The sequence below is a fragment of the Etheostoma spectabile genome, chromosome 7, assembly GCF_008692095.1.
Source record: "Etheostoma spectabile isolate EspeVRDwgs_2016 chromosome 7, UIUC_Espe_1.0, whole genome shotgun sequence".
Lineage (NCBI taxonomy): Eukaryota > Metazoa > Chordata > Actinopteri > Perciformes > Percidae > Etheostoma > Etheostoma spectabile.
Window position 1 is genome coordinate 26,096,145 of NC_045739.1, and position 14,093 is coordinate 26,110,237.

The window sequence follows — 14,093 nt, forward strand, 5'->3', positions numbered from 1 at the left end:
AAACACATGTAGACTGGGTGGGCATACTCCCAGGCTCCTCCAGGATCTTGCGAGAGAGTAAAGATCTGGTCCGTTGTTCACGACCAGGACGGAATACGCATTGTTCCTCTTCAATCAGAGTTCGACTATCGGACGAATCCTTTCAGCACCTTGGAGTAGACTTTACAGGGAGGGCTGAGAAGTGTGATACCCCTGGAATTGGCACACACCTCTGGTCCCCCTTTTTGAAGAGGGGAACCACCACCCAGTCTGCCACTCTTCGGCACTGTCCCAGACTTCCACGCAATGGAGAGGCGTGTCAACCAAGACAGCCCCTCCACACCCAGAGCCTTCAGCATTTCTGGACGGATCTCATCAATCCCTGGGGCTTTTGCCGCTGGGAGGTTTGACTACTCAGCGACCTCCACCAGGGAATTGACGGATAATCCCCCATCATCCTCCAGCTCTGCCTCCACCACAGAGGACGTGTCAGTGCGTGTCAGCATTGTAAATGCACATGAACAATTAAAGCTGACAGCAAGTCAGGGGTAGGGCGTATGCTGCTCCTGGCGAACCGTGCATTTTGTGCGGCACTCAGACACTACAAATCATCACAAATGAAACGAAAAAGAAACTCTTGTTGAGTTCAATGCATACCTACACATAGGTACAACGAAACAGGTCATTAGTTATTAAAAGGGTGTGGCTTAACCCATATGGGCTGGGCCAAATCGTCACCAACGAAAAGTGAAACTCTATGGTGAATTCCATATACCTCACACAAGAGTCCGCATCAAAACGGTCAAAAGTCATAAAAGGGGGCGTGATCTGAGTACATGGGCATGGTTAAAGTATAAGGCTACAGTATCACAAGTAGACCACGCAATCTAAGTGTCAGGTACACTGATGATTTTGTCATAAAAGGCGGATTTCGGTTTCCAGCAGCGCTATGACCAAAGTCAATATTGGCCTGTAGATGTTGTCAGGCCTGGACTCTTGTTGATGTGGTAAATTTCAAGCAGATATGACAATGTACAATACTCTTCGTTCATTGATAAATGCTCAAATGGCCGCCACCCACGCCCACATTGTTAGATGACAAGTTTTTTATTAATAATCTTTCGTCGTTAAGGTCTTTAGAGACACAGACTGAATTTGAAGTTGATGTGATGAAACTCTAGGAGGAGTTTGTTAAAGTATAGCACCTTGTCTTTTAGACCTACTTCCTGTTGCCACTAGGGGCGTCATGAATTTGACCAATATCTGCATGTATATGTACTCAGGGTCTTTATGTCCGCTGATGAATCAGGAAAAGTTTGAGCCAATTGGACAATGTACATTTAAGTTACAACCTCTTCCAGTTTCAATGGCAAAATGCACTTTTTTATGACAAACATTTTTTCTTTTAATAAATTTTTATCTTTCGTTAAGATGTGACAGACCAAAGACTTAGAGGAGTTCTTAAAGTACGACATGTGGAAACGGGCCCAAAGCACTAATTTCGAACTTTCAATTAAAAGTGGCGGACCTTCCGTTGTTTAAAATTATGGCTCCAATTTTTGTGTGTTTCATATGTTAAATATGTGTACCAGTTTTTTAGTCTACGTTAGACATGCTGCAGGGGCCTCAATATTTAAAGTTTGGTAGGGGGCTTATCTGTGACCTATTTATTAGCAGCAACACTATCTTTAAATTGATACATTAAATTATTGGTCTATTACCTCCTAACCCAATGATTGGTCCTTCTCGGGGCCTATGGCTGGATTGGTTTAAATCTGATGAATATTCCCAGTATTGCTGCTGCAGCATTGTTGGGTGGCATGCCTGTGCAAACAGCGTTCCTAGAAACCACTCATCCATTGGTAAATAATAAATGTACTGTATTTATATAGCTCCTTTTACCTTACCGGACAGAGCACTGGACAATCTGCCTCTCATTCAACCATTGCATACAGCCAACAAAATCCATGAGCAGAGCTGCCAAGCAAGACACTGGCCCATTACATGACGCACCCATAGGCTCGCTGTGCTCCTCAGTCAGAACAGACAGAGAGAGGAGTGTGGCAGCAACAAGGAAAGAAAGACCTTGCCACTCGAAAGGACAACATTTATGAACTACAGCTGCTGTACGAGGCCGTGGGCTCTCCATTGGTAGCAAAGCCATGAATGCAATCAGCTGTATAGGGATTTAGCAATACGCCTGTGTTGTACCTTATAACAGCATACTGCATGTGGACGTTTTTGTTCGAAAACTGGGGATAACGAGTGCTCAGCTGGCCCAACTGTGACCGTTCCCTGGTGTGTCAGGCGCCTTAACACTGCAATGGTTGACAGGTTGTAGGATTGTAAAATGGCCCACAGCTCTGAGGTGCACAAAAGGTTTCTCATTAGGGGCGGCTTGACTCAGTGGTAGAGCGTTGCCTACACATTCGTAAGGTTGGTATTCAATCTCGGCCCGCAGTCCCAATGCTGCGCCATCAAAAGTGTAAATTGGTTGGAAATTTATCTGACAAGCAGGTGGCCCGTTGTACGCAACCTCAGCCACATTAGTGAATGGTTCTGTATTATGTAAAAGTGCTTTGAGGTTGTTATTCGATGGCCGACAAAGGCAAACACCCTGCAATTTAAGAAAAATGCAAAACCAGGGATGTTGTGAGGCCTAATAAGGGGGGCTGAAGCTACCCCAAAAGTTCCTAAGCACCCTTAAATGATACATAACAATAACAATTTGTTTATCAATAACTGTGTCCTCATTAGGTCCAAGAAATGATAAGTACCAGCTACAAAAAATAGCAGAAAAGTCCGAAGTTAGACAGAAGTACAAAGAGTAGTTGTGCTATCAAGATGATGCACTGTGAACAGTGTGAACTGGTGGCTTTCGAGCGTTGCAGACCGGAGCTGTGCAAGTAAACTGGAGTCCTTCATCTCTTTGCTGTTTCTTGGTTGAAACTCGCTATGCACTATGCGCTATGCCTACACACGCCGACACACACGCAAGATCGGTACACAAAAGTGATACAGAGTAAAATTGTAAGTTGTTTTAATTACATGCTACTTAAAGCTACGCTTTCTTGAGGTAAAGGAAAGACGAATTTGGATTGCTAGAGAAAACTTAGTCTAGTTAGAGTGAACAAGCAAAATCCAAGAAATGGCTAATCACAACTCTTTATCTTTGCCATAATATAGCTATCTCTAGTAGGCCTATTCTAAAAACAATATCAATCCCAATCTCAATGTTGTGCACTGAAACCTAAGCCATAGGGTCCCGGGTAATGCTAATGTTCCGTATCTTCAATTCATTGAAGAGATGAGAGGGTATTGAAAGATATTTCAGCAGAGAGAAGGAGAAGCAGGAGATTGGCAGGGCAGTTGATCTGAGGGAGCCAGTGGAATAAGGTCAGAGTGGTCTATAGGTGTGATGGAGGTCAGTAGTGGTCTAGGTCTGAGGATCATTTGTTTTCTTCTAACAATAAGCATTGTTGGCAGGTCTAGGAACTATGCATTAGCCTAAACTAAATTATTCAATTATAGTTTTGTATATGCTAGCTATATTCTAACCAATATAAACTTACTGCATTCACTGGCTGTGATAAATTAAAAAATGATGTAGAAGTTACCTAAATGTAAGCTAAAGATGAGCAAATGCCAACAGATACGCAATCCTACTACAGATATATATAAAATTAAATATTATATATATATAGTATATAATATAAACACTACCGGTCAAAAGTTTGGGGTCACTTAGAAATTTCCATTGCATCCATTATAGACAGAATACCAGTCGAATCAGTTGCATTGTTTTTTTTAACCAGGGCAGCAGTTTTGAGATACTTTGTTGTTTACATAATTACAAAGGTTCCAATGTAATCTAGTCAGTTTTATAAATGATATCAAATTAGTAAACAGGATGTGCCTTTGGAAATTGGATAAATGGGTTGCGGATATGGATAATGTAGATATTGAATTAAAGACAGCCCCCCACTCAGTTCAGCTGGTATTCTGTCTGTAATAGGTGGAATGGATATCTGTAAAGTGACCCCAAACTTTTGACCGGTAGTGTATATATAGATATTAAATATTATATATATATATATATATATATATATATATATAGATATATATATCACTATGCATTTAACAGTAGCACTTAAATAGGATCCGTTTGAATAGCTTACTGATAAAGTATGCAGTGATGCCTGTTTTTTTTATTTTTCTTTAGATATAGTAGCTATTACTTTATCATACATTGACATGAGCAGACAGATGCATTTATTAAATCATTGGTTACAGAATAAACCATCAGGAACAAAGTCTCCCCCAGCAGCTTTGTGTGTCTGTCTACAATAATACAAGTAACAAAAGATGTGAGTGCAAAGAGTTCCAAACGCAAGTTACAATACCTTAGGGCTAAGCACACCCATGTCTTTCAATCTTAGTTAGTATAAAGGTAAATATGGTGCAAAATGTGAAAGCGCGTAGATTGTGAGCACTTTTAGAATATGATTTGAGGCTTGTAGAAAAATCTGTACTCTGAATAGTGTTAAATACCTCTTATTATCTCAACACTTTTAACAGTCAAAACTGAAACACTGGTGGCACATATTAATTTAAAAGGCATGCATTATACCCATGATGGCGGTCTGTCCGCGGTGCAGGACCTGGAGCTCACCGCCAGTGTTTCAGTTGACTGTTAAAATAGTTAGGGTAACGCTAGCTTGCTATTCCACCAACAATGTGGTGATGATCCAGGCGGGATGTGCCGCATGCTACTGGGTCTGGAGCTCCAATCAGATCAGGTCAAGGTCGGCGAAGCGAAGCTTTCTAGCAATGTTCTAACTGGCTAAGCCCCACTGAGGATGGCGTCGCAGTTGCAGGACCTGGAGCTCACCGCTAGGTTTCAGTTTTTCTTTTGTCACTTCTGTATTTGCAGCGCGTTTGGTGATTTGTTGTGTGTTTATTTGCAGCGCGTTGTAAATGCTGCGTATATATTTGTCAAATAATGAAGTTGTTTTCTTAATTTGCTTGTGTTTTGTCCATTTGCATGTGTTTTCTTAATTGCAGGGCAAGAACAGTCCATTTACATCATAGGGGGGCTGTTTTCCTTTAGCTTTTGATTCTCCAGGTCAGTGATTCCAGGTTGGGCAAGTTGCTTGGAAATTCAATTCAATTTTATTCATAGTGTCAAATCTTAACAAGAAGTTACGTATTTATAGTAATGGCTTACAGTAACAGGTTACTTTAAAACGCATACTCCCAATGCTCCTGTAATATGCTACTCAATTCAACTTCCCTTGAACATTGACCAAACACACTACAGCATATACAGGTTTCAAACCTACAGCAGGAATGTGGCAGGCAGCGTTGTGATATACCCATGAGTGTTGAAACAAACAATATTGTCTTGTCTCTTGCATCCAAGCACATACAATTTCTAAAAAGGCTCGCTTTAATACGTTACAACCATTAGTGTAATATTTTCAGCTGATTCAGAGGAGGGCAGCTAAAACTGTTCAGAGATTAATGTGCAGATATCTGCACATCTAAACAAAATAAAAAATACCCAGAAATAAAAAACACCTTGCTTGTAGAAAGTGATTGCTTGAGCAGTTAATGGCTAAGTACGCATGCACTTACAGTGCCTTGCGAAAGTATTCGGCCCCCTTGAACTTTTCAACCTTTTGACACATTCAGGCTCCAAAAATAAAGATATACATTTTTATTTTTTGTGAAGAATCACCAACAAGTGGGACACATTGTGAAGTGGAACGAAATCATTGGATATTTTAAACTTTTTTAGCAAATAAAAAACTTAAAAGTGGTGCGTGCAAAAATTATTCGGCCCCCTTGCGTTAATCTTTGTAGAGCACCTTTTGCTGCAATTACAGCTGCAAGTTGCTTGGGGTATGTCTCTATCAGTTTTGCACATCGGAGGAGACTAAAATTCTGCCCATTCTTCCTTGCAAAACAGCTTAAGCTCAGTGAGGTTGGATGGAGAGCGTTTTGAACAGCAATTTCAGTTCTTCCACAGATTCTCGATTGGATTCAGGTCTGGACCTTTGACTTGGCCATTCAAAACCTGGATAGTTTATTGTGAACCATTCCTTTGTAGATTTTGCTGTATGTTTGGGATCATTGACTGTTGGAAGATAAATCTCCGTCCCAGTTTCAGGTCTTTTGCAGACTTCAACAGGTTTTCATCATCTTCCCCTCAATTTAACCATCTCCTTGTCCCTGCTGAAGAAAAGCAGGCCCAAAACATGATGCTGCCACCAGTGGGGATGGTGTGTGAGGGTGATGAGCAGAGGTGGGTAGTAACGAGTTACATTTACTCCGTTACATTTACTGAGTAAGTTTTTGAAAAATTGTACTTCTAGGAGTAGTTTTAAATCACTATACTTTTACTTGTACTTGAGTAGATTAGTGAAGACGAAACTGTACTCTTACTCCGCTACATTAGGCTACAAGGAGCTCGTTACTTTTCTTACCTCTTGGTATTCTATGCGTCATTGTTTTACCCCAGCGTACGTCTATTTTAAGTTTATTTGACAGAGAGAGTCTTCCGCTTAAGGCTCTACCAGGGCTGTGTTCCACCAATCAAACGGCGTTGTGCAGTCACGGACCATACTCGTTCTCAGCGGCGGGACCATAGACTGTATAAAATTATGGGCGGGACGTGTTAGCTTACAGTCGTAGTAAAACAAAGAATCAACCGTCGCCACAGGCAACACAGACGTGGAGGAACCCCCGGCCTCATAGTGAAAAGCATGGTTACCTTTTAGGAAAAGTGGAAACAGCAGCTACGTTATGCGGCGTCTTCTGTGTCGACCAAAACAAACGGACATGTGAGCATTCAACAAACTCAACATCTAACCTGAAGAAAGTAGCGGTGAGTTTTAGTTTTTGCTGTGGGATAGGTGGATCTTTGTCTTTTAGGTACATACAGTATGTTTTGCACATGCAGTATCCATCCAAATTAATGTGACAAGTCTCTCACTTAGATTTTGTAATTAGTAAATTATTTTTTAATTATTTATTGCTTAGATGAACAATAGTTTGCCTAAAATATGATTATTTTGTATTGTGTCTGTCTGATTGATGCTTGTGTTAAGAAATAAATCAGACGTTACTCAACAGTTACTCACTATTGAGTAGTTTTTTCATCAAGTACTTTTTTACTCTCTAAGTAATTATTGGATGACACTTTTACTTTACTGAGTCATATTATTCTGAAGTAACAGATACTTTTACTTGAGTAAAATTTTGGCTACTCAACCCACCTTGGTGGTGATGGCTGTGGTGCTTTTACGCCAAAACATATCGTTTTGCATTGTGGCCAAAAAGTTCGATTTTGGTTCATCTGACCAGAGCACCGTTTTCACATGTTTGGTGTGTCTCCCAGGTGGCTTGTGGCAAACTTTGATGAGCTTTTATGGATTCTTTGAGAAATGGCTTCTTCTTGCCACTCTTCCATGAAGGCCAGATTTGTGCAGTGTACGACTGATTGTTGTCATGGACAAACTCTCCCACCTCAGCTGTAGTTCTCTGCAGTTCATCCAGAGTGATCATGGGCCTCTGGCTGCATCTCTGATCAGTCTTCTCCTTGTCTGAGCTGAAAGTTTACAGGGACGGCCAGGTCTGGTAGATGGCAGTGGTTGATACTCCTTCCATTTCCAAATGATCGCTTGCACAGTGCTCCTTGGGATGTTTAGCTGGGAAATCTTTTTGTATCCAAATCCGGCTTTAAACTTCTCCACAACAGTATTACGGACCTGCCTGGTGTGTTCTTGGTCTTCATGATGCTCTCTGCGCTTTCAAAAGAAACCTGAGACTATCACAGAGCAGGTGCATTTATACAGAGACTCGATCACACACATGTGGATTCTATTTATCACCATCAGTCATTTAGGACAACATTGGATCATTCCGAGATCCTCGCCTGAACTTCTGGAGTGAGTTTGCTGCACTGAAAGTAAAGGGGCCGAATAATTTTGCACACACCACTTTTCAGTTTTTATTTGCTAAAAAAGTTTAAAATATCCAATAGATTTCGTTCCACTTCACTATTGTGTCCCACTTGTTGGTGATTCTTCACAAAAAATAAAAATTTTATATCTTTATGTTTGAAGCCTGAAATGTGTCAAAAGGTTGAAAAGTTCAAGGGGGCCGAATACTTTCGCAAGGCACTGTATGTGCACATGATCAGGATGGAACCACCTCCTTTTGAGCCAGGAAAACAGCCCAACACTGGTCCGGGTTGATGTTTAGTTATGTTGCAATATCCTCATGCCTAAATGTTACAGTAGTCCAGTGGGTCTTACCTGTGGGGAAAGTCCATTGCTGACAGGGTTGGCGTGGTTGCTGGGTGCTGCTGAGCTCATAAAGGAGTCAGGATAGCTGGAGAAGCCATGGCGGTTGGAGGCCAGACCATAGGCAGAGCTGCTGTCAGTGCTAGACAGACCGCTCTGGTGCATGGTAGATGGAGGTAACGGCTGGGGACGGTGAACTGTGCCACCACCGTCTGAAGGGCAAAACACAACAGCACAAAGCTGAGCACCAAAAATAAACCAGGTTAAACCTTCCCCTTCCTGTACCTTCCTTGTATGCTATAACACATCTATTTCTTCAATTTACTCAAGCATGTACACAGGACAAGATCTAGGCTAGCAGGTTCCCACTTTTACCAATCTATGTGCTAACCAGGACTAAAACACACTGTAAAAACAATCTGTGACCTCAGAACTTGTTTTAAGACTGCAGTTATGAAGCAAGGAGTTTGCACTGTGGCCGTCACCATCGTGTTTTTTTGGAGCCAGAAATGACCATATTTAGATGAAATGGCTAGTGAGGATGACACGGCTAAGCCAGGTTTGTTTATTTGTTTCATGGTGCTGCACTAAGCTGAAGGCTAAATGAGGAAATGAGGGTTGCAGATTTCCAATCCTTCACAGCGAGTCATCCAGTGGAGATTTACCGGGGGGCAAACCTCCGGGTACTGGATACATTTGTCAGCATGTGTGGCAGTACACAGAGCTGCAAAACGCTAAAAAGACAATTTACTAGTGTTTCAATCAACTTTGATAAAGTCAAAACACATTCTATTTTAGCATTGCTAAGCCTCTGTCCTGATTGACAGGTCCTACAGCATATCCTGCTGTATCGTCTATTTAAAATGAACAGGACCATCATTTACAAAATGAACATCATACTTAATGTAGTGTCTTTTTCTCATAGACAGGAATTGACTTACTTTTGGAGCCATTGAAGTTGCCCCCTGCTGGAAATTAGATAGAATGCAGCTTTAAAGAGCTTCAGTATTGGCTTTACTTTTCAGGCACGGCAAATTCTGCTTTGACTAAACACATCCTGGATATATTTATGAACAGCAGTAGCAGCAGCACGTGATCAGTATGGCAGAGAACCAATGGCTTCAGTACCCATTTTTAGAAGCTGGTTGTTTTATTGTTCACTTTTAACTCACTTTACATCATCTTTGCTATCTCCAGTTCCTCACAGCTCACACACATAAGATACTCTCATCGCTCGCTGTCCTTGCGCAACCACACTGATGTAACTTACTCAAGGCCCCTGCCATAGCTACTTTCATAACAGGGGGGTTAACTGCCACATAGCGGTGATACGTTGCGTCTTCACCGCGATTTGAAAAATCCAGCCCTAACATTTGTCTCCACAAAATGAATGTGTTACGGTTATTTATTTGTGCTTTAGAATGTAGTGCCTGTGAAACAATCAGATAATTATATTTTTTTATTTCTCTTATTCACAGCTCGGTCTACTCTCTGTCTTTTGGCTGGCAGCCAAGCATTTCAAACTGCAGGTTACAGAGAGATTACTGTACAATGAGGAACTGGAATGCAAAACACTAGAACTGGTGGTGTATGGCTAGACTGGAGTAAGTGACAGTGTTAGCTGTTCACTGAACATGACTTGTAAACTGCCCTCTTGATTTCCAGTATGTGAGGTAATTGGACCATAGACTGTAAAAATAATGAACGCAGCTTTTGTATCTGAAAAGTGAAGCCAATGCTAAAGTGCTTTTAAGCTGCATTCTCTCTAACATCCAGCATGGGGTGACTCCACTGGCTTCAAAAAGAAGTCAGTTTCTATAGAAGTCTATAAGAAAAAGAGCCTTCTAACATTCATGAGTTTATGGTCTCAATCACTAGTTTTACATCTTTTTCAATACAGCATAATGATCATTTAGTGAATGATGCTCCTGTTTATTTTAAAACAGAAGATAAAGCAGCGGATGCTTTTGGACCTGCCAATCAGAACAGAAGCTAAGCAATGCTAACCATGCTAACACTGTGGAACTTAAAATAGACCTCAACTTGTTTTAGGCTGTTGTCTGTTTTTTCATCTTAAAATTTGACCTTCTCACTATGTGTTGTCACTTTAGCAAAGTTAATTAATGGTCCCATAGCATGAAAATTTGACTTTATGAGGTTTTTTAACATTATTATGTGTTCCCCCAGCCTGTCTATGGTCCCCCAGTGGCTAGAAATGGCGACAGGTGTGAACCGAGTCCTGGGTATCCTGCTCTGCCTTTGAGAAAATGAAAGCTCAGATGGGCCAAGCCGGAATCATGCCCCTTGTGATGTCATAAGGGGCAATGTTGCTGCCCGCCCAGAGAATTTGGTCCACCCATCATGGCTTTCAAACGAGCAAAGGCGCAGTTGGTCAAGGCCACACTCCCAGCCTCCACCTTGCCCCCCTCCGCAAAAGCTACAAACTCAGGAATAGCACATTCTAATTCTGCATCAAGGCTGAACTTTGGGAAAAAGACTTCCGATAAAGCTTCCAAAGAGAACCATGTCATAGGACCTTTAAATAAAAAAGTCTTGTTCAACTAAGTTAGCTAGCTAAAGCTAGCATTAGCTGTTAAGTTAAGTGAAAGTCTTTCTTTTTTCTGTACTAAAATACATACAGTGGAAAACATTGGAATATGAACAAAACACAAAATATCGTTTGTAGTTCCATGTTTACAGGCTGATAACTCTCTGCCGGAGTTTGTGAAGCCACACGTTATACTGCACTCTCAACCAACATCATTATCAAAACACAAAATAAGGGAATGTGTTTTGGAAAAATGTTGTTCATCCCTGCAATAGAGGTCCACACACCTGGAGAAGCTGTTGTGGAGGCCTGTGGTGGAACAACACCTTACTAACACACTGCATGCTGTTGTTTACTTTCATTTGTCACCCATCTTTACATTTTTAGTGTAAATGTGTTATCCTCTACCTTGGGACAGATTGTTGCTTGAGTAGCTGGACTCAGGCAGCTGGTATGTAGGAATAGTTGGCATTCCTGTTGGAGGAAATCCGCCCGGCAACAGGTGGTTGAAAGCCGCTAACTGATTAGCTCCTGCCTGTTTTCTCCACCTGGCCCTTCGATTGCTGAACCAAACCTGAAAGAAAGAGCAAAACCCAAGTGGATCAGTTTCATTAGTCAATCAAGTGTATCTCAGAGTCAGAGTGAGCTCTCCCGTTTCATTTTAATAAATTATCAATTAACTTGTCTGACGAAAAACGTTTTTTGTACTAGGCTGTAAACATGTTTATTGCTGCTACGAAGTTTGGATTTTTTAACATCGGGGTCTACGGGGAATGACTCTGCTCAAAAGGTCACTCGAGAAACTGCAGTTCAGCCGCGGAGCTACCACTTTAACAACAAACACATAACAAACATAATTCATAGCTTCCCTAATTACTGAAATAAAAAAAACATTTTACCTTACACACCCTACTGTTAGCTTAACACTTAAAGGTGCCATGGCATGAAAGTTCCACTTTATGAGGTTTTTTAACATTAATATGAGCTCCCCCAGTGGCTAGAAATGGTAATAAGTGTAAACCGAGCCCTGGGTATCCTGCTCTTCCTTTGAGAAAATGAATGCTCAGATGGGCCGATCTGGAATTATGCGGTCATAAGGGGCAAGGTTACCTTCCCTTTCTCTGCTTTGCCTTTTAATCCTGCAAGGCCCGTGGTGGATGAGATAGTAAAGACATATGGTTCTGACTGTATAGAATACCTACCTTATTGGTCAACAAAATTTGGGTTACCACAAAATAGTTATTGCGCTCCGATAGCGTGTGTGCGGCAGCGGCTTATATACTGTCCCATACTGGCAGCCTAAACTCTGCTACTTTATCTGCTTTTATATTTTTAGCTGCTCTTTAATGTTTAATTTCTTACACTGCAATGTAACTTTTATTTTTGTATTTTATTTTGACTGTTTTTAACTGCTCTTTAATGTTTAATTTCTTGTACTGCACTGTAACTTTTATTATTTTAATCTTTTTATCTAAAGCGCTTTGAATTGCCCTGTTGCTGAAATGCTATACAAAATAAAGCTATACAAATGGTGCTATACAAATAAAGCTGCCTTGCCTTGCCTTTGCCCGCCTAGAGAACTTGGCCCACCCATGAGAGAGAGACATCATGGCTTACATACGAGCAAAGTGGCAGTTGGTCAAGACCACACCCCCAGCCTCCACCTTGCCCTTGAGTATTAGGGGACCACTAAGGTCTATATAAAAGCACCCAAAGAGCACCATGTCATGGAACCTTTAACTTAATGTTATCTTAAAAGAAGGATTTCCATTCCTTCTTGTGAAATTAAACTAAACAAGTTCATAACATTAAATATTTTTAAACTTTTTAATCTGTGAAATGTTTTTCCATGTTGCTTAGTTTGGCATTTCTTTTGCATGAACATCCAAAATCAGCAGTCTGTCTTTTTGTCTGAGACTTCATGGTCAATCAGATCAGATGTCTGTCCCAAAACAGCAGCGGCACAGATGAATCTCACACAGCCGTAGGCGTTATTTTATACCTATGCTGACCTCTGCTCATCTCAGCCCAAACATTTCATTAGCATTAATCGACTATCGTGCGCCCTCTGAGTGTAACGCTGCATTCAAAACACAGGTCTGCCCATTTATTTTGAATGCGGGTAGTGCATTTAGGCTGTGGTGGTGGAGGCCACATGGGGAAGCCAAAAAACACCTTGTATTGCACCTTTTGGAGAAACACAACCCTGTGTCACGCTGCGGTGGCCAGTCATGTAACGGCGATCAGACTTTTTGTTGTGTTTTGAGGTGGTGTGAGTGTCCCGTACAGGAAACAAGAAACATCACTGCCACGAGAAAGTTTTAAAACACCAAAACCAAGCACTGCCTGGGAGTTTGTGGAGCAGCTGACTGTTTCCTCAGTCTCTTCGACTTTTTACTTTCTCTCTTTCTCTGGGAATTGAAGCTGCATTCAAGTGCAATCAAAAACGTCCGAATCTATAAACAATCTGACAGAAATAATAATAATAATAATAATAATAATAATGTATAGGCCTACTTTTTCAATCCTGCAAGGGGAAATTACAATGTTTTCCCTATGTTGTTATTACACACATTACACAAAGGCCTGAACTACAAACACATGCTTAGTAGCAATACATGCACTAAATGGAGAGATGTCAGAGTGAGGGGGCTGCCCATGGAAAGGCGCCCCGAGCAGTTGGTGGATAACTGTGAAATATAATGTCTTCTTGTGTTACATTGGTAAGTTAAAAAACACAACAGGTGACACACAAATGGAGCATTTAGGGGTTAAGTGTTTTGCTCAGGGACACATTGGTTGACATATCACAGTGGAAAAATCCCAAGTCTCCAACACCAAAAGCATGGCTCTTATCCACTGCGCAATCACCACCGACCCTTTTACTTATTCAGATTTTTCTCATTTATTTTTATATTTATTAGGGGTCCACGCCCTGGGAACCGCAAGGAAACGTGGTTCCCAGATCCAGCGGAGCTGAGGAACCCTACTGTTTTCCAAAGGATTCTTCATTTTCTTATTGTTCCGTTGATAAAAGTCACACTACAGCCTAACCCGTAATGGTGGGGGGGAGCTCTGAGAGCTCTGGGATGTCTTTGCCTTTCATATCACAAAACTCTAGAATCTCTGCTCTCAGGTCCCATACTCTTCAAACAACTTGCCCAGGCTGAGCCACATAACAGCTCTGTGTATGTCCCATGTTAAGTTTCATGCTCCTCCAAAAGTGACACAAACTGCCTGTGATTTAATGCTCTTGC

The 14,093-nt window shown here is 41.3% G+C and overlaps 1 protein-coding gene across 2 annotated transcripts in view; it reads right to left on the reverse strand.

The window, feature by feature from the left end:
* The window catches only part of LOC116692717 (paired box protein Pax-7), a 146,906-nt gene that overhangs the window by 36,125 nt on the left and 96,688 nt on the right, over positions 1–14,093 (reverse strand). For both annotated transcript variants that reach the window (XM_032521205.1, XM_032521204.1), the window contains exons 6-7: positions 11,245–11,410; positions 8,301–8,500 (exon numbers count right to left, since the gene is read on the reverse strand). In XM_032521205.1, coding sequence (XP_032377096.1) covers positions 8,301–8,500; positions 11,245–11,410 — 366 coding nt within the window. The remainder of the gene's footprint in view (positions 1–8,300; positions 8,501–11,244; positions 11,411–14,093) is intronic.